At 39.7% G+C, this 21,503-nt stretch overlaps 1 protein-coding gene across 1 annotated transcript in view; it reads left to right on the forward strand.

Annotated features, from left to right (window-relative positions):
- LOC117372564 (hepatocyte growth factor) overlaps positions 1–21,503 on the forward strand; it is a 72,779-nt gene that overhangs the window by 37,209 nt on the left and 14,067 nt on the right. Inside the window, exons 6-11 of the mRNA XM_033968384.2 lie at positions 3,245–3,365; positions 8,715–8,833; positions 12,615–12,780; positions 13,985–14,118; positions 16,166–16,259; positions 20,037–20,167. Coding sequence (XP_033824275.1) covers positions 3,245–3,365; positions 8,715–8,833; positions 12,615–12,780; positions 13,985–14,118; positions 16,166–16,259; positions 20,037–20,167 — 765 coding nt within the window. The remainder of the gene's footprint in view (positions 1–3,244; positions 3,366–8,714; positions 8,834–12,614; positions 12,781–13,984; positions 14,119–16,165; positions 16,260–20,036; positions 20,168–21,503) is intronic.

Raw genomic sequence — 21,503 nt, forward strand, 5'->3', positions numbered from 1 at the left:
TTTATTTTTATATTATTTCAACACTCATTTTTATGGGGCCAATCGTTTTGTGAGAAAAAGTATTTGTCCCACAGTGAAGAAATTCCAGTATTTCAATGTACTGTTCAAGAACCGCAGGAGCACAACTGCAAGAAGAGGAAAAATACAAGGTCACAGCACTATTATGTACAGTGAGTGGCTATGGTTATGTTTATGTCCAGTTTATATAAGCATTCATAGAGGCTTAACACACTGTTACAATATTCACTCCTCAGGTACATGCTGGTGGATTGTAACAAAGTAAAAGAAATAAAGTACTTCACTTAAGTAAATATTTTAGGTATCTGTACTTTTCTTAAGTACATTTTACAGTGGATACTTTTTTCTACATTTGAGAGCAGGTATCTATACTTTCTACTCCACTACAGTTTTAACTGGACTGAAAAGTAAAAGTAGTTTATATTATAGTTTGAGACCTGCTGAAGAACCTGAGGGATTATTTTAAAATGTTCATAATTTGAGCAAACAAAAACACACAAATAAAAACAGTCAGAAAAAATGATTCAGTTGCTTCTTCTGGTCAAAATTCAGCACAAATCTTTATCAAAATCACTACATTTGAAGCTTTATTAGAATTTGCACAAAATCCTTTTACTTTTTACTCTTTAAGCACATTTGTAAACAGGTACTTTAATACGTTTACTGAAATATATTTTTTCATGTGATACTTTTACTTTTACTTGAGTTTTTTTTCTTTTTTCTTTTATTTAAGTAACAAAACCGACGTTACAGGAAGTCACTTGATATTATGTATATATTTTCACAGCATTTTAAATCATACTTTATCTCAACAGTGAAAAGTATGTGAAGGACCATTTTGAACAGACAACAAAATGTTCACACAGTCACTTTGCTCAAGGACACAACAGCAGTAAGAAATAGTGGTATTCAAAACTACCAAACGTCCGGTTATAGGGCAGCCAACTGTTATAGGGCAGCCAAGAGTAACTGTTGTGCTTAAATGGTTCACTGTCAACTGTTGCCAGCAGAAGCCGCCAGCTCCAGAGACAACAATTTACCAAACATACAGTCCACCCCCACCCCCACCCAAATAAAAGTCAGGTTTGTGGAGATGCAAGCCAGGTCACAGCAAGGACGCAAGTTTTTTCCACATAAAACACTTCCAAAATTAATAAAATGACTCTATTTTTTGGCTAAAAGTTACATACCGTCTGAAATAATGGATATTGTCTGTGTTGTGTTTCCAGGACTCAGTTTCTCTTAAATGACAAAAAAGAATAAATTATGAACCAGTACATGAAATGTCACCATATGATGCAGATTGCAACACAATAACGACTTTTATTTACATGGAAAGATAAAAATTACTGGAACAGGATTTGTACAATATTATTTGGCTCTAATGAAAAGCATGCAGCAACCACGTACACTGCTCTGTCATGACAGCAACAAACTCATAAACATCTGCTTCTAATCTCTGGCTCTGGCCTTGTTTACGCTGGCTAACGCACACTACCCACCTCGCAGCTAATCGTGCCGACTTTGAACCAAGAGAGATGCTAGGGCTTCGTTAGCGTGACACGTTATATCTGTCATTCCATACATTAAGTGTCGGTGCTATGTTATCTGACCTACAGCTAAGTATTTACAAGGTTGTTTTTTTTTTTTTTAATAACATTGTGTTCGCTAACTATGAAAATGTGCCAGACAGACTCATTACAGCAGACCAGAGGTTTTGTAATTGTTTTCGTGCTTGTCTTTGCACAGTTAGCCTATTTGTGATGCTAATGCTAACTGTAAAAGGAGTATTATTTAGCTAAATCAATTAGATTATTATGTTAGTGAGTTCAGTGAATGGTTTGTACGCACGCAGTGGAGTGAAGTAGCTAATAAATATGGTATAAAAAATAGTAGTGGATTGTTTCGAAGTGGGTGAGCTAATTTGTTCCTACTTAAATAAACAGGAGTCTTGTGCAAAAAAAAGACAAAAAAAAAACTAAACACATTTCCAGGTATGTTTTTGAGTTGGAAACATTTTAACAAAGCATACATTTAGACCTAAATAACTAATTTGAAAGATGGATGTCGCTAAAAATATCTATGGTTGGAAGAATTGGGCTAATACCACCTCCAAAAAGTATGTAAGTGTTTGGAGGAGGTTTGCCCTCCTCATCAATCCGTGGAAATGGAAGTTAAGACCTACTAGTACTACGGAACATTCACTATGGAAATAGATTAGTTTTATGCCATAATGTGTAAAATTAGAGCCAATGGAACAGCATTTCCAAGCAGGAGGAGGCACTCAGGTAAGAGTCAGGTTTGTGGAGATGCAAGCCTGCTCACAGTAAGCACACATTTTTCCAAGTTGGTTTGACTAAAAGGTTACATAGTTTGGCTTTTAAATGAATACGGTGCCAACATTACCATGTGTTCAAAAACATTCCCCTACCACCTCTTCTTTTCTCAAATAAAAAGGATTATATGGTTTATAGCCTATGGAATTAATGGAGATCAAGACCTCAGTTGTCTTTGTCATACCTGCCAGATGATTGTGGAGGATTGAAATGCCTATATTTCCAATTGTATGGACCTGTAAGTTAGTGGATGCAGCAAAAGTCATCTACCCTCCCACTGTAGAAGAAAACATATGTACTAAAGGGTAAATAAAAAAACATATTCCCTGTTGATGGCCAGTAGGCTCAAACGTGTTGAGGCTCAGGTCCTAGGCATGCCATAAAAGACATTTTGAACTTATAAGAGAATGCCTTGGTTTTCTGTATTTTTTTTTACATTGACTTTCTCTTTACCAAAGAGCACCTCTTATATAGTTTTCACTATTTTCATCACTGCCTTGAGGGCCACAAAGCATTCCTTGTTCACAAATATTTCAGTGAGTTTGAAGCATTTTATTGTATTTGTTATAAGGATTTTGAGTTCATGAGTTAATAAAAATGTTTGCTGTGCACTGTGTTGTTTAAATTTTAAACAGATTTATGGCACAAAGCAACACCCCCACAAAGCACAAACCTATTGATAACCCTGTCACATCCTGTTCATCATTCATGTAATCAAACCAAAATGTGTCGGCCTACATATGTTCCAAAAGATTCTTTCTGTGCAGCAGCAAAATAGTGTTACAAAAACACAATGTAGGTTGAATCAATATTGGTCCCTTAAACCCACCAGTCTACCTTTGTTCTGCGTGTGCATGTATTAACAGTTTAAATTGTGCTTCTTTGTGTAGTGGAATGTATGACATGCAATGGGGAGGACTACAGGGGACCTATGGACCACACAGAGTCTGGGAAGGAGTGCCAGCGCTGGGACCTGGAGGAGCCCCACAAGCACCTGTACCACCCCAAAAGGTAACCCAGGATCTGATGTATGGGTGAGGGAGGGCAGACAGGTTGGACTACCGCTACTCATTTCACTAAAACATAGCTAACATAATCATATTTGGAATTTTACTAAATATGTTGCCTATTTAATTATTTTTTTTACTCATTTTGTTGAGGTTTATAATTTTACTTCCTGGTTGGACACGGACAGCAGATCTGACATTCTGCAACCGTATTCTAAACTTGTGCATTTGTCCCTGAATTTTAGATGGAATTTCAGGGGTTACATAGGTAGAAGTGTTAGAACTCATCGCTTCTTTGTACTTTTCTTCTCAACTTTTTTCTGCAAACTGCCATTTAAGGAAGACCTATGGTGTCTGCTGTATAGTTATAATCTATGACATCCGTGGATCATTATTTTATAATCTGCACATTTGAAATCACAATATTTATCTAAAACAACCTGATAAAAGAAACAAGTCCACTGACTTCCCCGTTAGTTGCGGTGCCCAGTGGGAGCTGACAACAAAGAGCCATGAAGTTGTTGGCCCCTCCTATGGATAGCTGCACATTACACTACCAGTAGTGGATTTAAAAAAAAATGTTACCAAATTGATTACACTAAACTGCTTAATCCTATGCGTATCATATATTAAGAAAGTAAAATTGAATAACAAAGTAAGTACAGAAAAGTGAGCGTGTGCCGGTGGCGGTCTGCAATATGGCATCTTGAAAATAAGCGATTAAAGATGTTCATGAACATGAACAAATCACTTCAAATACACCCTCAATACACCCTCAAGAGGCTTAATGAGAAGGGGAACCAAGTATAACATGGTTAAAAGCTCTGAAAAGTTGCTTTTGCATGATAGGTCTGCTTTAACTGAAGTACAACTATGATAAATATTTACCACAGATACTATCCCACCAAACCAATTAATAAAATACCTGAATACCTGTCAATACAGTTTAATGTCCTGGTTCACAGGGTCAAACACAGCAGCCGTAATAACACGTTTATGCCTTAATGAGGTATAATTACAGGGCGCTTAGTCTGGAGATTAGCAGATTAGGAGACAGTTTGTTTCCCTTTTGCTCGAGGAATTCAGGAAAGCACTAATATCATGTTGTGGGATAAACTTTGACTCTGCTCAGAAATCCTTGAGCAATAAAACTAAAAAAATGCGTCAGTCAAAAGCTTAAAAATACTTAAGGTTAACTTGTACCCTACCATTATGTTTGTTCATCCTTTAATGTGGTTATGCTTCTCCAGAATTGGGTCAGGAGTACCTAGCTGGAGGGTCTGTTGTTTAGGGGGAACACAGGGATGTAACCAATACTTGTTTATAAGATAGAAGGATATTCACTGCTGACTAGTGTTGTCACGATACTAAAAACTCGATTCTGATACTGAAGACTAGACTCGTTACTCAATACGGATTTTGATACCCAAATTATTTTTTTAAAAGCTCTTTTTTTTAGAACAATATTGAACATTTTCTGTAAAGCACTTTGAATTACTTTGTGTACGAATTGTGCTCTACAAATAAACTTGCCTTGCCTTGTCTACTAGTTTTAGTACCGATTAGTATCTGATTTTTGATACTTTTGACAATCCTAGACCCCTTTAATGTACATAGCCATGTAGCCGTGTTCACAGTTAGCATGCATGGTGACTGTATGTGCAGGTGGTCTGGATTAGAGGGGACTCGTTAACACATGCTTAATCATCCCTGTGTTTGTGTAGATGTGGCCCCAGACTGCTCATCGTACTAATGTAATGTAATGTAATGAGGGGCTCTGGGGCCTGACGTGCTCGAGGCCCCATGCGGTGAACCGATACCAGCAGGGACCACAGACAGGGGCACACGTACAACACAACACCTGTACTACTCTGCCTTATTATCCATATGCTCTCCAGAGTTCAGAGCACAGATGGTGGTGGTACATTTCAAGTACTATCCATACTGTAGTGGTATACAGCTGCCAGTCAGAAACATGGCTGGCAGTCATAGCAGAATAGCATGGGCTTCATTTTCAGAAAAAAAGAAAAGGAAAAAAAGGCAGTTTGTAATTGAAACTAAGTAACTGAATACATGTGCAGAAAATACGTAATAAAAATAAACATTTTGAGTAACTGTATTCCGGTACTGTTTCATTTAGTGGCATTCAGAATACAGTTACTTTCCAGAAATCAAAGGAATATATAGCAGTACACACAATGTATGCCTCATTTAGACCAACTCCATCACGTCAGAAGCGCGTCAGGGATGTGTTTGATTATTGTAAAAGAATAATTAAATGCATTTGGCACTTGTATAAAATGGCATGTTTAACTAAATGTTTAATTGATAGCACCACAGTCAAACATGTGTTCACACTTTGCATAGAGCCGACCTGTGCTGTAAAAGACTAAAATACAGAGACACACCTCAGCCAGGTGTGAGCTCTCATCCTTTCCTCAACCTCTCTTTCTATCATCATCCACTCCTCTGCACCACCTCTACCAGCCGTATACGCTGCTAGACGTGGTGCACACGGGCTTTTGTAAACATGAATATATGTACCAAAGATGCAAGCAAAACTGAAATCCACCTACAAATAGAACATTTTGGTCTGCTAAGTTGGCCAGTGTTTATGTCCGTCTCTGTTTTTGGTCTACCAGAAATTAGGAAATTAAAGGTTTGGTCTTGATACAATAAATTGCCATTGAAAACCATTAATACCTCAGCGGCACCCGTCAAATATAGACTCCTTGCGCATTTTTGCCACAGAACCACAGACAGATCGGAGACGTGACGCAGTGGTGTAAACCATCTTGTTTACTTTTAACACATTCTTATTGTTACGGCAAACGTGGACTGCAGATGTGACAGAGTTCAAGTAAATAAGGCGTTAGACTTCAAACTGCTCAAATGGTGAGAAAAATAGAAAACAGCTCTCTTGTGGTGAGTGCATGTGTGATTTTTCCTTCTCTAATCAGTGACAGGAAATGCATAACAAACAGTGAAACAAACTGCTGGTTTTAATTCTATGTTGTGTTTTACCCCTATGATCTCAATGTAACTTGATGTGAAAGTATTCAGAATACAAAATACTCTGATTGGACATTGTACAGCATACATCACAAAATACTAGAGCTGGCCTATTAGGCCTAAAATATACGCTAGTATCCATCTAGTGTTGTGCTGTTTTGACATAGATATGTTTTTTTTTTTCAATATGTCTGTGACCAGGTTATTTAAAAATGAATTCACCATAATATGAAAAGATGTCTACATTCAAATTTATTTATCCTTTTGAAGCTGAAACTATTTTTCTCATTAAAAGTCTCTAAGACAAGAAGATTTTGAAATTCTAAACATTTTTTCCTGGTTTCTGGTGGCTACAGTGGGTTTACATTTACATTATAAAACAGGCAGGGCAAAAGCCAGATATTGTACTCAAGTAACTAAAGTATGATGTCAGAACAATATTACAATTGCATTTTAAAAAGAGTTACTTAATTAAATGTAGCCTTAAAAAATTACTGTGCTCACTACAGTCAGTAATTAACTAACGCAATGTAAATTTGCTCACTAATTATGTGTGCAATTGTCATAAACGCGCAAAAGAAAAATCCATCCATCCATTTTCTTCCGCTTATCCGGGGCCGGGTCGCGGGGGCAGCAGTCTAAGCAGGGACTCCCAGACTTCCCTCACCCCGGACACGTCCTCCAGCTCCTCCGGTGGGACCCCAAGGCGTTCCCAGGCCAGCCGAGAGACATAGTCCCTCCAGCGTGTCCTGAGTCTTCCCCGGGGCCTCCTCCCGGTGGGACATGCCCAGAACACCTCCCTAGGGAGGCGTCCAGGAGGCATCCTGAGCAGATGCCCGAGCCACCTCAACTGGTTCCTCTCGACGTGTAGGAGCAGCGGCTCTACTCTGAGCTCCTCCCGTGTGACCGAGCTCCTCACCCTATCCCTAAGGGTGTGCCCGGCCACCCTGCGGAGGAAACTCATTTCAGCCGCTTGTATCTGTGACCTTGTCCTTTCGGTCATTACCCAGAGCTCATGACCATAGGTGAGGGTAGGAACGTAGATTGACCGGTAAATCAAGAGCTTTGCCTTTGGGCAAAAGAAAAAGCAAACGGTAAAAAGCAGTGTAATAAGTTGACTCAACATGCTGTTCATGTCACTCAGATATATATCTTTTATATATTATATAAACGTCCTGCTTCACTGTTTTATCCTGCCATGTCATGTCCATTAGAGTAACAACAAGTAATAGGTTGTTTGCAGTCCACTCAGCGTCTTTCCCAAAACAATCATCTTCTTGTGTTCTTGCCCAATACTTTAGATAAACTTAAGATCACTAACTTTCAATCAAATTTTTTGCCATTCAAAGGTACCTCAGCGGCCTCAGTGCACCTCCTGGGAAGGGGTCGTTGCACCTGTGTAGTGAACACATAGTGTAGTAGTGCCCACACCTATGCCTGGCTCAAAAACAAATGTAGGCAGCAGCAGACATTTTGCTACTATAGATAAAAAAAAACAAAAAACAAAAAAAACCCCAAATGTAATCATTTGAGGGGGATATCATCTAGGCTGCTGTAAATACACAAACCCTGTTTCCAATAAACATATCTTTTCAATATAAATGTGTGGGCTCTTGGGTGCCCTCTGGTGGTGTCGCGGCCCTAAGCAGCTGCTTAAAAGTTTCGGCCCGACCCGCTGGCAGAGTGATGGTTTACTTGCTTCAGTCCTGTTTTTGGTCTGGTAATGGTCAGTCTTCCTATTTAGTCCGTGTTTAGTCCTGGTTCACTTGTGGTGTTTTTCTGGTTCAAGCCAGCTCTATACTTACTAAGGATGAATGTCTCTGTACTTGTCAAAGTCAACATGATTGAGATGCACTGTAATTTCCGTGTTTTGCCGCTGATCAATCGCTAATCCTCTGCACACATATTTAATCAAAGTTAAAGTATTTTGTGTCACTCTCGGTTTGAAGACTTAAGCAGGGCGTTTCTCTGTGATCACTGACTCTTTTTGGATAATTTAAAAAAGTTTTTTTTACTGATACACGTGACCTGCATTAAATGTGCTTCGACTTGAAATAAGATTTTTAAACCTTTATCAAAACAATTATTTGTAAGGATTAAACAGCTCTAACAACAGTAGCAATACAGATAAATTTCTAAATTTTAAAATAGTAAATAGGAGTAGAAAGATAGGATACCTGCTCTCAAATGTAGTTAGTTAAAGTAGATACATACAAATTTTACTTAAGTATATTTTACAGAGGATACTTTTTACGTTTGTTAAGTACAGTACTTTTACTTTTGTACTTTTTAACTTTAACTTCTATTATCATCATGTGTATTCTGTGCTTGTGTGTTGTAGGTACCCAGATCGAGGCCTGGATGATAACTACTGCAGGAACCCGGACGGGCGGCAGCGACCCTGGTGCTTCACCACAGACCCCCAGACGCCCTGGGAGTATTGTCACATCAGAGCCTGTGGTACTGTTTGTTTGTCTGTGGGCTTAGTGTTAGTGTTAGCATTAGCAGTAGCATGAAGTGTGACTGGTACATGAGCGTTACAGCTCTCCTCCTCCCTCTGTGATTGGTCGTTCAGCTCATAACATACACAGGAGCAGGCGGGCTCTGGCAGCTTCTGTCTAAAAGTTGCTGTGTTTATGTTCCACTTCCTCCAGTTTATTGTCGTTTGGGGCTGTAACATGCAGCCTCCCCCTGCCCCACCCACCTTAGTCGTGTTCACAGAGACTGTTTTTTACAGTAGAGGCTCTATTCCCAAAGTCTGCAGTGCCGTGGCCCACTTATTAATCTGAAGATCTCACAGGGACCCCCCAATAATAATTCACATTTTACAAAACAATCTGATATGTTTCCTCTTGCCTGGGTAGGACTCACGCAACAAGAAGTTTCTGAGTTTTATCCCCAGGTTGACCTGGGGGGGGTTTCTTCTGGACCAAAACATCCACCATAGGTACAATGCTCCAGCTATGGTAGTCCTCACCAAGCCTAGCTCAAGATCTGGAGATGTTTCCCCGGGTCTGAAGAACAGGTCAAAATGCAGAGGACAAATAAAGTGATTATGAATTTGTTTTTACTCATGTAATTTGTATTGACTTGATCTCTGATTGTCTGGGTCAACCCACAAACACTTTAAGACAAAAACTTGTTCAACCTAAGGACAAAACCCCGAGCCATAAACAAAGTAATGTGGTCTACTCTATTCAGTGTAGTGAAGAGTGCAGTGACAGGTACACTTGAGAAACTAAACAGCCGCTCCATAAGAGGATGGCGTGAGAGTTCCTCTGGACCCCAGTCCGCCACCCCAGTACGCTACTATCCCGCTTTGAGATGAGAAAAGAAATGGTTTGAGAGGGGAGTTAAAGAAGCTTTTTTGGAGCTCTTTAGGAAAGAACAGGAATGGGGGGCCTTAGACATCATCTCTCCCCCATCTATAACTCCATCCTCAGACCCAGAACTATGAGAACAATAGTAGGGTCATTAAAGGTCGAATAGGGTAGTTCAGGTGAAACTGGAGACAACAGATGTTTATAGTTCCAGTGTAGTTAGCCCCTCCCTTCAGACAGATATAAGGCAGTGTCCACCAGCAATCTGACCAGAACTGAAGAAGCAACTTGGATGAGCAGCGAAACATCTTCACTCTTACAACGATTTGTCCAGTTGACAGATTTAAACTTTGTCTTTTGCTATTGATCTCTGATTCTTAAATATTATTATAAATGCATTACGTAACTTTTCAGGTTGTCCATGGAGATGTTATTGTATAATATATTATTATAGGTGATAGCACAGGGTCAAGTCACAGGTCAAATCTATGGAGAGGGGACTCCAGTCACAGAAAGAATTTGTGTTCATTAATGTAGTTTGAGGAATAAATGCACCTCTAATGCAAGATATAGAAGTTATGGCATATAGCAATGCCATACTATGAAACATTCTAGGAAAAGAAATGACTTCTCCATGGAGACAAGCAGGTGGTGGACCTTCCCATAGAAAAGTTACATAGTGAACCTTTATGTAATCCTGGTGTTGATATGGGCATTTTGGAATTAATTCAAACAAGGTCATATTTTCAAAATATTACTCATTTTGGATGTTTGTTTTGTTTCAGGCTCTAGTACAATGCTCATGTCTACAAGGGTAATTTAACTTCACAACCTCACGCAGACACTTAAGTTCAGATCCTGCTCTGTTGTGCTCTCAGCTGCTTGCTAAGTGCCTCTGTGCTGTGTAAAGCTACCTCCGGAGGGCAGTATGGGGCATCGGGGTGCATACTGTTGGCTGTGGGTTCATCTGGAGAGCTGGCACCATCTCCGCACATGGCACCTCTCCATTTGGCACCACTCTGCATTGTTCCCTACACCCGTTATAGCCTGCATGGAACGGAGTGCTTCTGATAGGAGCCAGTTTACGAGGCAGTTAGCCCTAATCAAAACAAGGCAGTGTAGATACTAGAGTTGAACGACTTGGTAAAAATATCTAATAGTGATGGGTGGTATTTCATTCCAATGCCAAGTTATACTATGGCAAGTATTGCAATATTGCTCCAATACCAATGACTTAAAGTGAATATGGCAGCTTTAGATTCATCTTAAATTTAATTTGATATTTGGTATTGATCCACCTGATCCAGCTGACAAGCAATGTGATTGCATTTAGATTCAAAATGTATGTTATAGTGATAGAATACTGGTCAAAGTTCACATTTTAAATGTGTCCAGAAGAAGGAAAAAAGACTAATTCAAGAATCACATTTCAGAACAGGTTTAAACTACAGGGTTAGCTGTTTTTATGCAGAAATTACGCAGGAAATTATGATACTTAAAAAATTGAGCCTTTGTCATGGATGACATATCAAACCACTTCCGGCATGTTTTTATTGAGAGAACATGGTAGAAAGCTCAAAAAAGTTGACTTTGCATAATACCTCCTCTTTAATGAAAATGTCTTATCAAAATGACCACTGCTAGTAGATTCTGAAGTGCTGTGTTGTGGAGCGGCTACACTGTAGAATGTCAGGTCTTTGCGTTGGTACGTGTTTGGCGTGGTATGGACAGATAGCACAGTGCAGTACCCTCTGTGGGGCTGTTGCCCTCTTTCTCCCTGAGCGTCTATAATGAACTGCTGAAGGATGTATATAACAGGATTTCCTGCCCACCCCTCCCTGTTTACATCAGACCCCATTTGGTACACTTTTCAAGTATTTGCATTACAACTAGAGGGTGAATATATTAAAATAATAATCTTTCTTTTTTTTTTTTAGATATGCTAAGATAAGAACAGAGATAGTATTAGTATACACCTAAAGTCTTCCCACAACCACATTAAAAATATAGCTGTTAAACTGGGTATAAAGGACGGTGTGATTAGTCTATCAGATATCCACGTTCCAAACTCCACCCCTGCAGCCAGGTGTTTCTAATCAGAAGCACTTGGCTGTAACCAAAGCTGTCATGTGTGGTGTCACTTAGTACTTGAAATTGCAGCGGCCACTGAAGGCAGCAAACACAAAAACATTTTAACACAAAGTTACAAATGCACCTAGTTCGCAGTAAAATATGCAAATACAGTTTAGTTGCAAAAAAGTAGAGTGTGTTTAGTTCCACTTAAATTTTACTTAAATCTTTTTTTTTTTAAACTACAACCTCCCCATTATTAAGATGTCCATGTATGATTATATTGCTTTTTATCATAAATAATTCCTACATAAGGGAAACATTTTTTTTTTTAATTGAAACTGCACTTATAATAGAGCAGCTTACATAAGATAAAAGTCATTAGCACCTTGTTATCTTCCTTTTACTCCCACACCACATTATCTGCTTATGTAATCCTTCTGTAGCTAGCAATGCATTTCCTTTACTTTACTATAAACACACAATATCTCGTTTCTAATTTTGTATCATAATTATTTCATATTAAACTTACTCATCCTGATTTGTTTTGACAAGAATAGATATTTGTAGTATGACAAGAGTGGCTGTTAGGTAAAGGTCAGGTTAAGGTACACTTTATTGTCCCTTTAGGGAAATTTGTCCTCTGCATTTGACCCATCCCTCAAAGCTCTCGGGGCTACCTGTCAGAGGATAGCTGGAGGATTTTACCTATTGCACATGTTTTGAGTTAATGGGGGAAATCCTACAGGGAACATGCAATGAGCTGAAAGTTGAACCCATATATATATATATATATATATATATATATATATAAAAACACAATATTTACCATGCGCCGTGTGTTTTGACAGACACTCCTCCTAAGCACACAGTGGAGGAGACCACAGAGTGTACCAAGGGCCGAGGAGAGGGCTACAGAGGGACGGTGGACACGACTCCCACAGGCCTGACCTGTCAGCGCTGGGACAGACAGTACCCACACAACCACTCCTTCATCCCTGATGCCTACCCCTGCAAGTGAGTGCCATACAGGTCCTATAATACAAATGTGAATGGTGAAATTAACAAATTAGGTAATGGGGCATTACCTTCAACAGCTTTGCTCCAGATTGGCTCGTTGGTTGCTATGACACGCACAGTCAGAATTCCAAATATGGAACTCGGCTCCAAATTCACCGCTATAAACTGATAACTTCGACGAGCTTCATTTTTCTGGAGCCAGACACTATGGGTGACATCACACTCCCTTTGTCCACTTCTTTATACTGTGTATGATGAAACCCCATAGTTTAGACCTTAACAAACATGTTTTGAAATATATGGGATTATTAGATTGGATTTCAAATTTTTATTGATCTCTCACATTTTAAAGTCCTTTGTGCCTGATTGCATAAAATTTTATATCTTCCTTTTTTTTTTTTTTTACTTTTACAACATTGGCTAAATTAAAGAAACTGTTGGTCGGTCAAATACGATGTGGTAAGAGATAGCTGAAAATGCATGCGAGATACTTCACCTCTTGATGTGCTCTTGACATAAATAATGTTTTATGACCAAACTAAGGTTAAGTGTTCATGGCTGAGTGAAATGTATTTATTATTTAAAGTCCAATTTGCCATCCCGCTCTATTCTTCTGGCAGTACTTCTGTTTGTCCCTGTGCTGAGAAAAATGTTCAAAACCATAAATCATTACATCCAAATTTTATATCTTGCCATTACTCATACTATGTACTACGGCTGAGAATCAAAGGGCACAAGTGACACTCAGGAGGAAAAACGAGTTATGTAGAGCAAATGAAGATATAATCAATATATATAGAAACACACATTACTTTCTCTTTGCAAGGCCAAAAACCATATAACTTGTGTACAAAGCACTTTGCAATTATGTGGAACATTCCAGGCAAGGTAACATCTCCATGGAAAAATAATATTCAGAATCCTTCATCCCAAAACTTCCATAGTTCCCCTTAAAGGTGCACTATGTAATTTTTCCAGTTGAGGGTATGCTATAGGTTTTTCTCTAAAAAGATGTTAAAGAGGAGGTATTACACTTCTATGGGGTATTAATATTTGTTAACACATAAGATATAGATCACCATGTTACCTTTTGTTGTTTTGAAAATGCCATATTTTCTAAAAACAACATAAATGTGTAATTAATTTCAGTTTCATTTTCAACCCTCTGAGTCTTTATCTCTCTCCTGCCTGTATCTTTCAGAGACTTGAGGGAGAACTACTGCAGGAACCCGGACGGTCGAGAGTCTCCCTGGTGCTTCACCACAGACCCAAGGGTGCGCATGATGCTGTGCACTCACATCCCCCAGTGTGGAGCCCATAACAAGCCCCTCAATGGTACTGTCACCTTCTTATTCAGGGTTTAGTCCAAATGTGGCCTTTACATTCACAATCAACACTACTAGAAAACATAAAATGGTGTGTCATTATCTGTTGCAAAAGGCGAAATTTAAATCTGTCAACTGGACAAATCGTTGGAGTGAAGACAGTTTACTGCTCATCCAAGCCGCTTCTTCAGTTCTGCTCAGATAGCTGGCTCTTCACTACACTGAGTGTACACTGAGTGCAGTGAGCATTACATTGGAGAAAGTAAACAGCCACTCCATAAGAGAATGTAACACACTGCTGCGAGAGCACCTCTGGACCACAGTCTGCCGTACATCTCAATCTCAAAGCCATTAACCACTCCTTTGAAGATAGTGAGGTCCAAATCTTAGCTTCTTTAAATCCTCTCTCAAACCATTTCTTTTCTCTGTTCTTGTTAGGAAAGACAATTCTTCCAAAAACAGGAATGGGGGCCTGAAACATAATCTCTCACCGATGTACAACTCTATCCTCAGACCCAAAACAAACAGGAACAAAGAGAACAATAGGCGGGTTGAATTACATTACAGGTTGAATAGGGTCATTAAGGCTGAAACTGGAGACAATAGCTGGTTACAGTTTCAGTATAGTTAGCTCCTTCCTTCAGACAGATATAAGGCAGTGTCCAACAGCAATCTGACCAGAACTGAAGAAGCTGCTTGGATGAGCAGCAAAACGTCTTCACTCCTACAACGATTTGTCCATTTGACAGATGTAAATTTCATCTTTTGTTATGGATCAGACCTGGATGACTGAAGAATTACACAGACATCATTATTTGTTACTATTACTCAGCATTTATTCAATAATAGTTGAAATTGTTGAAAAAAAATATTGAGAGGTAGCTTATAAACAACCCAGTGTGTGTTTGATCAGTTACATAACTGGCAACACACTTCCATTGTGTCATTCAGCAAGACACCTTAACCTTGCAGAGCAAGATGGATTCACACAATATTTGTGAAGAAATCCATCTTGAGATACTCCTGTTGTAAGGTTCAAATTTGCCCAACAGCGGCTGGACCAATGAGCAAGACGAAGCATCCAAATGAACAGAAACATGGCAACACCAAGAGATGTACTGTTGCCAGTTTTAGCAAAAATATGGACGATTTTGTTTGTGAAAGACCTGCAGATGTAAACACTTTGTGCATTGGGCACAGGGAAAATGTCTTTGATTTTCTCTCAACTGGATGTAACAAAAGTGTGATATTTCGCTTGTTCCGCTGTTGTGACACTTCGACCAATCAGATTCAAATAATCGCCATGACATTTCGCCTTTTCCTCTTCTCTTTCAGCAAGAGCTGCTCCAGACTGATAAATGTGTAGAACTCAATTCAGAGTGCTACACGTATCAATCTAGCATGAGCCAAGTTAACCTCTCCTATCTTGTCCTTTGGATTTACACACACAGGTGCATGCTAGCTAATAGGGTAAATGTTGATTCATTTTGCATGCCCAATACAGAAGTAACTATTTTTTAGTTGAATACAATTTTAGTTTGCAGAGTGGGAAGGAGTGATCAGAGCATATCCATTTAAATGCCTTTTCACATGTATCCAATCTGGGCTCAGATCTGGGTGGGATACATTAGAGGACGAAGAAAGCCCAGGCAATTTGTGAGTCAAAAATGTGCATGTATGGCTGAGTACACAGACTAATATCCCAGGGGGGCATTTGTACTAGATGTGGCTCACAACGGGATTATAAAAGATTCTCCCATTCTGTGTTGTGGTTTAGACTGGAGCTTTGAAATGTTCCCACGGCGACCGATGACAGATGCATATTTATAACACAACCCTTTATACAGAATTATTGAAAGAGTATTCCTAAACATAAATGAGTGGCTCGTATTTCTCTCCATATTTTGCACTTCAAAGTAGCATACATATGGTACAATATTGAAGTCTTGTGTCCTGTGGTTGCTAGTTGATTTAGGGGGACAATAGCCCTTTTCACTATGTTTGTTTTTCCAATTGGCAAGCAGGTTTTGTTGATTATACATTGTTGTTGCGTGCAGACTGCTACGAAGGGTTCGGTGAGAATTACCAAGGAGACCTGTCCAGGACGCGCTCCAGCCTGCCCTGCGCCCCCTGGAGGGAGCACGCCAACAGGTCAGACTCAACGTACACATCCCCCCTTCTGAGTCCTCTGTGGTGGAGGAGGGAAGGCTATGATAACTGTGGTATTATTACAAAATGGTATTCAAACTTTACTGCTTATAGTTAGTTTAAAGCATATAACAGGTATTTATGTTTTTCTAATTACTTGGTTTGGTCGAATGCAAGTGTGTAGCTTGTACTCTAACTATTTTGAAAAAGGTACTACAACCACAACAGGACCTGAGCTGTCACTGTGTAATCCTTTATATAGAGGACACATATAAGTTTTTCTCAGTCTCAGTATATGAATTGGCTCATTCAGCTTTCTGATTGGACAATCGTCTTGAGAACCAAAACATCAAATTATTACGAAACGCAACGTAAAGTAACGTACTGTGTAACATCCTGTAAGAATCAATACTGGAAAGAATACAATTTGTACTCAATTTAAAGTACAGTTACATGACCAATATGCTCAATTATGAGTACAAATACTGCTGCCAAATTTGTATTTAAGTAAAAACAAAATGTAGAAAAAGTTTCATCGATGGGTATCTGGACTTTTGCGAGTGAGACATTTTGGCTCCCATCCAGAAGCCTTTTTCAGTGTGATGGTACTTGCTTGAGGCATTATGAATTTATCCTACTGAGTTCAATAAGTTCAGTCCCAAAGGGAAGGAGAAAAATGAGAGGAAGTTCAAATAAAAAAAAAAGGTTCCCTAAAAAGTTCAAATAAAAAATCCTACTTAATCATAGCATTGTGAGTATTTGTAACTTTATACAAATACTCAATAACTTTATACCCCTGCTAATAACATACAACCAAACTGTATTGCACTGTGTAACATCTTGTAATGACATGAAACCCATTACTATTAACCATGTACCTAATCCTTAGTGCAAGTACGTGTTACTACATATATCCCAGATCATCTTACACCTTTCTTTCAAATTCTTCTAAGCAATAAAATCTACAAACACTGTTATAGTTATTAGGACACTTTCCATCCAATCTCTGTAGGATCTTTACGGGAAGATTTTCCCTGAGGTTAACCTCACGGCACAGGAATGACTCTGTGACATGTATAAGTGGAGTTTGGGAGTCTAGGGCATACACTTGACCCCTGACCTTTGACCCCAGCTTGCCTCGGGGTCTACACTTCAAAGCTAATCAGCGCACTGCTTTAGGCTAGCCACTCACTCAGGGTTAGAGAGAGGCTAAAGTGAATATTAAAAGTACATAAACTGAAGTGTTTTGGTTTGGCTAGCGTGGGAAAGAGATGGACTAGTCTAGTCCTGGTTTAGGCCTGCTTTAGTCTTTGCTTTGTTGTTTATTAGTTTTGGTCCTGGTTTAGTCTCAGTGTTATCTTATGTTGTCCTGGTTCAGTCCTGGTTCAGTCCTGGTTCAGTCCTGGTTCAGTCCTGGTTCAGTCGTAGCTTAGTCTTTGCTTTGTTGTTGATTAGTTTTGTTCCTGGTTCTATCCTTGTTTAGTCCTGGTCTAATCCCAATGTGATAGGCCAACTTATGTTGTCCTGGTTCAGTCCTTGTTAGTGACTAAGTACACTGCGACGACATGGTGGCGGAGAAGAAAAAGCTTTTGAAACGACACACAGACAGACTCAGTCTTACCTCCACAGACAGAGGCTGGAGACTGATATCAAGCAGATCTGCAGCACCCGATCATAGAAAAATATGGTATCTGAGCACTTTTTTGCCCCATTCCAAGCATTTTTACTGTCACAACGGACTGTGTAGGTCAGGTTGAGGTCAGCTGCATTTACAGTGCACTTGCCCTGCTCCAGAGTGCGGGTGGAGCCACTCTGAGACCTCCTGTTTCAAGTGCTTTCAGAGCAGCCGTTTACTGCTGTCCAGAGTGGGGTTCACACTGTCCCAAAGCACTGCTCTCAGAGTGAATGTTCTTTTACATTGACTTGAACCCAACCTCAAAACACACAAAGTCTGAAACAAAAGTGACTGACAAACAAAAGCCACAGACTAAATGGCATACTAACTCCAAAGGCCCGCAGGCTTGTGAGGTTGTGGAGAATCTCGTTGAATAGGGGAGGTGGCTACAGGTGTGGCACAGGTGTGGCACAGGTGTGGCACAGGTGTGGCACAGGTGTGGCACAGGTGTGGCACAGGTGTGGCACAGGTGTGGCACAAGTGTGGCACAGGTGTGGCACAGGTGTGGCACAGGTGTGGCACAGGTGTGGCACAGGTGTGGCACAGGTGTGGCACAGGTGTGGCACAGGTGTGGCACAGGTGTAGGATTGGCTAAGTGGGAGCTCAATGCGCCAATGAGGGGCCACTAAGCAGCAGCTAAATAGGGGCAGGCAAGGAAAACAGTTCTCCAATCTGCAACAAGGGGTCAAACAGCTTTGAATACATGGAGAGAGCAGAGAGGATTCAGCCACACAACAAAACTTAAAGCACTAATAGCACGAAGAAAACAGCTCAAGTCCTCGGGCTGTAACAATGCAAAGAGCATTCATCTTGACAAGAATACATTAAAATCAGGTACAAGCCTTTAATGTGATACCATTTAGTTTATGAATTGAACTATGATAAACCATTATCAAATTATATTATTACAATCATATATTTAGCTTGTCTGTATATGCTCCACAGATCTGCAGTTTGGGTGGGTGCCTCCTCTTTCTGACTGGAGGGAGGGGCCGGCACAGCTGCACAATCGCACAGTCCAGATAGTATCAGAGGGAATTAGTTCAGCTCTCACTAATGCTCCATAATAAATCTGCCCCCTTCTCTTTATCACATGAGAATTAGAGGCCCAAATGTGCTTGTTCTAAATACAGCTTAAGGCTTTGCAAAACCAAAGGGACCTGTTAGACTAAATCAACTATTGCGAATGTTAAATATTGTTTAATCATTGTAACTAAATCAACTATTGCAAGTGTTAATCATCGTAAATAAACTGGTAAACCTGTAATTCAATAGATGCAAGATAGATAAGTTTGATCTCATACTGTGGAACATCCCAGACAAAGTGATAACATCATGGAGATAAGCAGACCGACACTGTAATACATAGCACATAGTGTGGCTTTAAATAATGTTGTCTTTTATATACTGTATATTTACTTTCATTCATATCTTCACGTAATCTCATCTCTCTTTCTATTACCAGAAGCAGTTTAATGGTTAAAGCATTCATCAGCCTAAAAATCTGCGGTTCAATCCCATGTCTGACCAGTGGATACAGTTGTCTAGAGCTGTAGACCTCGAGTCAATTAATGGTGTCAGTCAACCAGAATTTGTATTCGTTGACTAATCTTTTTATTTAAATTATTAGGATTTATATGAGAGGTGAAGTGAGTGAGTAAATTAGCTGAAGATGTTTTTGCATGAACTTCCCCTGCAGGTGTAGTCTTCTGAGTGCTGTTTGGGTCAGATACATAGAGATGCGTAATAGTTTTGAGACCCTTTTCAGTTGACTAATTGATTGGCAGGACATGTTTTCAGCCGTCCAAGAATTTCTTTAGTCGACTACATCCCTACAGTTGTCAGGTCCTGCATTTGTTATATGCATCAGGGATTGGTCCATACACCTTTACCAGATGTATTCTGAATAGTTTGCAACTTTGCATAATCACTCTCCAATTACTTATGCTGCATTTTACCTTTTCAACATGGTTCACTCCTCACTGTTGCCAGCAGAGAGCGATAAGACATAATTTAAGTGAACATTACAACAAATTATATGACTTGAAATAAAAAAAAAAAAAAAACTAAAATAAATTTAAAATGTTTTTTTTTTTTTCCCCTAGTGGTGAGAGGGGGATGCAGATGCCAGGTTTGGAGGGCAACATGTGCCGAAACCCGGATAAGGACAAACATGGGCCTTGGTGTTATACAAACAACTCAGCCATACCATGGGACTATTGCAGTATAAAGCAATGTGAGTACTACCTTTACCGCATATAAAGTAAAGACTAAAATACTAGCCATTATATTAGGAACTAATTGGTAGATGGTGTCTTAGTTAGCCAAAATTTGTATTAGTTGACTAATCATTGTATTTAGATTATAAGTATTTATGAGACAACCACAGAAAGGAGAGGTTAAGTGAGTGAGTGGGTTAGTTTGGTGTATATATATATACAGTGAGGCAAATAAGTATTTGAACACCCTGTGATTTTGCAGGTTCTCCCACTTAGAAATCATGGAGGGGTCTGAAATTTTCATCTTAGGTGCATGTCCACTGTGAGAGACATAATCTAAAAAAAAATCTCGAAATCACATTGTCTGATTTTTAAAATAATTTATTTGTTTGTTACTGCTGCAAATAAGTATTTGAACACCTGTCTATCAGCTAGAATTCTGACCCTCAAAGACCTGTTAGTCCATCTTTAAAAAGTCCACCTCCACTCCACTTATTATCCTAAATTAGAAGCACCTGTTTGAGGTCGTTAGCTGCATAAAGACACCTGTCCACCCCATACTATCAATAAGACTCCAACTACTAACATGGCCATGACCAAAGAACTGTCAAAAGAGACAAAATTGTAGACCTCCACAAGGCTGGAAAGGGCTACTGGGCAATTGCCAAGTAGCTTGGTGAAAAAAGATTCACTGTTGGAGCAATTATTAGAAAATGGAAGAAGCTAAACATGACTGTCAATCTCCCTCGGTCATTGACCAGGAGCTGGTCAATGACCTGAAAAGAGCTGGGACCACCGTTTCAAAGGTTACTGTTAGTAATACACTAAGACGTCATGGTTTAAAATCATGCATGGCACGGAAGGTTCCCCTGCTTAAACCAGCACATGTTCAGGCCCGTCTTAAGTTTGCCAGTGACCATTTGGATGATCCAGAGGAGTCATGGGACAAAGTCATGTGGTCAGATGAGACCAAAATAGAACTTTTTGGTCTTAATGGTTGGTCCACTCGCCGTGTTTGGAGGAAGAAGAATGATGAGTACCATCTAAAGAACAACATCCCTACTGTGAAGTATGGGGGTGGAAACATCATGCTTTGGGGGTGTTTTTCTGCACATGGGACAGGACGACTGCACTGTATTAAGGAGAGGATGACCGGGGCCATGTATTGTGACATTTTGTGGAACAACCTCCTTCCCTCAGTTAGAGCATTGAAGATGGGTCGTGCCTGGGTCTTCCAACATGGCAATGACCCAAAGCACACAGCCAGGATAACCAATGAGTGGCTCCGTAAGAAGCATATCAAGGTTCTGGAGTGGCCTAGCCAGTCTCCAGACCTAAACCTAATAGAAAATC

This window comes from Periophthalmus magnuspinnatus, chromosome 6 (assembly GCF_009829125.3).
Source record: "Periophthalmus magnuspinnatus isolate fPerMag1 chromosome 6, fPerMag1.2.pri, whole genome shotgun sequence".
Taxonomy (NCBI): Eukaryota; Metazoa; Chordata; class Actinopteri; order Gobiiformes; family Gobiidae; genus Periophthalmus; species Periophthalmus magnuspinnatus.